Genomic DNA, 3667 nt, shown 5'->3' with positions numbered 1-3667 from the left:
GGGGCCTCGGTTTTTAAAGTCTCATCCGAAGGACCCGCAACTTTTACTTCAAAGTGCTGAGCGTATGGCGAAGGAACAGTTGCTACCAATTTTATCGACTGGGTCAGTCGCGGCCGAGATACGAACTCACGACCTACCGATCACGGAGCGAGCGCTCTACCGACTGAACTACCGTGAACGGTTTTGTCATTAGAATAAATCCGTGAAATGTGAAAGCCTAGTTCTAAGTGTTCAAACGATTCTACAAGATTGTTTTTAAAATGTGGGACGATTTTTAAGGTCGTAATCAAGATCAAAACGTCTATAATAAAATGAATTTTTATAGAAAGGTCTGTCACAATAGATACACAGGCGCAGTATGAAAGTCCTAGAACCAACTGTTAAAAAGAATATAGAAAAGGTTAAAGTTTGGTTATTTTGCGTAAAATCATGCCAAACTCAAGGGTCAAAACGTCAAATTTCGTAGTACTTAAAGAGATGCATGTCACGGGGTACTTACCTGTGGATGTATAAAAGTCATAGCCCCACCCACTGAAAAGTAATGGGGAACGTTAAAGTTTGAGGACGAACAGATAAACAAAAAGACAAATGGACGATACAAACACTATATACCCCCGCATTTTCTATCATGGAGGCGTAAAAGTATTTTTCGTATGATTCTAAAATTACCCTTTTTAGAAAGTTTGCATTGTAAATGAATGACATACACAATTATATTTTGTTTGAAAAATATGTGGAATTTTCTTTATTTATTGTCTGACCTTAAGAATTCAATCAGCATGTTTCTGAAATTTATTCAGACCAGTAAAGCACTAATTTTTTGCATTGGGAAAGAGGAACATGTGTTCAGATCGCTTACAGTTTTAAACGGTATTATTTTATGAATAGCTATTCATATTAATCAACTTTAGAATTAAAAAAAATTATTACTAATGATTTTTTACTTTCATTTCTTGATGCGTAATCCCGATTTTCTTTCTTTTTTACCAACGCTAAATCAATAAAATTGACTCGATATATCTACCAAAATTAAATTAACTATACATTTCAATTATTTGTTTATACAATATAAGTGGAAATTTTAAGAGACGCGATTTTCCTTAAAACTGGGTATCTTATTTTTACCAATTTTTAAAATGCTCACTTATAAAGCTATTACAACTAAAACACAATTAATTGTTTGTAAATGCATTGCATTATATTTATTAACCTCTTCTTTTTCATTACTTTAATATTAATGGTCAAGGTAACAATTTAATCAACAAATTTTGGTTTTAAATATTAGTTAAACAAATACAGAAAGTTGTAAACTGAGAAGATGTATCGATGATTTGACTAGTTTCTGTTATTGACGGTGTTTGGACTTGATTATTTCTTTTCCAAAAAAAAACTTATCAAAATTGAAATGTACACAGACCATCAATTGACAGAGAAAAAATAAAGTGCATTTAAATGAAATGATATAAAGACATTTAAACGTTTTCAATCGATGATTTTGGTAAAAAAGTAGCTTATGCTCGGAAGATTCACACATTACATTTTTGTATAGACATTTCTTCTAGTAAATGATTAATTAAAGATTTTAAACTTTAGTCTATAAATTGCTGCATTTTGATAATTTGTTTCTCTGTATAATTAATTATTAGATGTTTCAAAAAATGTCACTGCATCTTGTGGACGTTCGGAATCAACAACATTCCTACAAAATACGAAACAAGGTTTGTACACTTACTTTTACTAAAATTCCAACCTCAGTTTTAAATTATTAGTATGAATACACAGTTTCACCTCGGCATAGTGAAAAGGTAAGAGTTCAAGATTAAATTATGAACTTAAGGCTTTATACAAATAATTCTACATTTAGAGTCACCGTGCGCGTGTAGGCTTTAGAGAAATTGTCACTGAAAAAACAAATCCACTTTTTAAAAAAAAAAAATTTCTATTCCGGTTTCCTCTTAGTTTTAGCACCTTAAAACTACATTCCATAAAGATACACAGCACTACATGTATGGCCTAGTGTGAGGTATATTTAAGCTGAGTATAATCAAGCTTTGATCATTTTATATACAGATTTACTGGAAATTATTATTTATCCAGAGGCACGTAGATGACTACATATATTTACAGCGCTTTTATCATTGAAGATAAGTAGAGACCCATCTGTTAAAAAATTATGTTTGTTTAATTTTCCCCCGACGGAATATGGTTTAAATATTCCAACCTAGCAGTTAACTAATAATAATCAATCAATCAATCAAAAACCTTTTCCTCCGATCCTCGTAAGTTTAAAATCTCATAAATGACGTTAAAGGAAGAATTAATTTTAGCCAGCCTAAGACTACAGCAAGTGGTTTATATGCATAAGATTATGAATGAAATTTGCTTCAATTAAGTCAAACTGAAATAAAAGACATAAAGGAATCAGCAGTATATGTTTCATATTTTCTATATTTTATTGAATACTGGACGATAACGGCTAACTTACAATTAAATTATGTTATAGACGAAATGACTTCAACCTTTTTCATCGTCGACAATCCTTATTTATATAGTTATTATCTGCTCTCACCTGTACATAGTTTTTTTTTTTAATTTTTGTCTCCTGAACAATTACCTACTCAAGGTGGAGCATGCTCTAAGCATAATCATTCTCAAACTGATAGCTAAATTACTCACAAATAAATTCATGTTACAAGAATTACAAACACGTATTATGAGTCTACATACATTCTAAGGTCATCAGCAAATATACTTTTCATGTATAAATGAATTGCATAGTCGGTGACCTGTTTTGTAACAATTGTTAGTCATTTGTTTTCGTACTAATTTGGATTAGCGAATGTTATTGATCAATGCATAGGGCTAATGACAAGTGTGACTTTTCAGCAAAGCTTGCTCTCTACCATTACACTGTATACACCTTACCAACGTCTTGAATTGTCAGGGGTTCATATTCATGCCCTACTCAGGGATTTGTATTGTTTATACTTTTTTAAAAACATATCGCTGGCCCATCGTCTTTATCTTCTCTCTTATTTAGCATGTAAAGCTTTCATATCATATATATAAATTAAATTGAACTAAAGCTATTTTGATAAATTTATATATGTAGGTCTACTCCAATCAACAGGTAGTCGGGGAAGCGAACATACGACGAAGTCTGGTATTCAGAAAACAGATGTACTATCTAATGAAGACTTTAGAGATACGTCAGCTGACCATACAACAGGTTTTGATGATTTCCCTCTTTTTATTATTATATGATCAAGCATAAGTCGTTAACAAGTAGAAACATTTCATGCATCTTTTTACCCAAAATTTACCCGACATTTTCAATCTTGCTACAGTTGGTATTTATTAGTATTTTTAAAATATAAAATATTTTGTTTAAATATAATGAACATAAGTTTAACTTCAACACCAGTCTTACATGTAACTGAAATGACCTACAACAGAAAGAAAATTAATTCATAACAGATCTAGAATCTTTAACGCAACAATATATTTTTAATTTAGAAATGTTATGTTTTAGGCTCCACCGGTAATGGATTGCTCATTGGATTAATAATAAGTGTAATACTGGTCTCTATATCAATAGGGATAAGTATATCTCTTGCACTTTACATTCTGAGATCTCGAAAACGGTAAATACAGTTTCATTGTACAT

General features: G+C 31.0%; 1 protein-coding gene across 1 annotated transcript in view; it reads left to right on the top strand.

Annotated features, from left to right (window-relative positions):
* The first annotated feature begins 779 nt into the window (after positions 1-779).
* Positions 780-3667, top strand: part of LOC134266758 (uncharacterized) — a 4653-nt gene continuing 1765 nt past the window's right edge. Inside the window, exons 1-4 of the mRNA XM_062748980.1 lie at positions 780-804; positions 1647-1718; positions 3113-3229; positions 3533-3644. Of these exons, the coding sequence (XP_062604964.1) occupies positions 780-804; positions 1647-1718; positions 3113-3229; positions 3533-3644 (326 nt within the window). The remainder of the gene's footprint in view (positions 805-1646; positions 1719-3112; positions 3230-3532; positions 3645-3667) is intronic.

Source organism: Saccostrea cucullata, unplaced genomic scaffold (assembly GCF_032062105.1).
Source record: "Saccostrea cucullata isolate Sc308-1 unplaced genomic scaffold, CSIRO_AGI_Scuc_v1 ctg10101, whole genome shotgun sequence".
In the NCBI taxonomy this organism is placed as follows: domain Eukaryota; kingdom Metazoa; phylum Mollusca; class Bivalvia; order Ostreida; family Ostreidae; genus Saccostrea; species Saccostrea cuccullata.
Note: the sequence above shows the minus strand (reverse complement) of the source record. Positions and strands in the feature narration are given on the sequence as shown.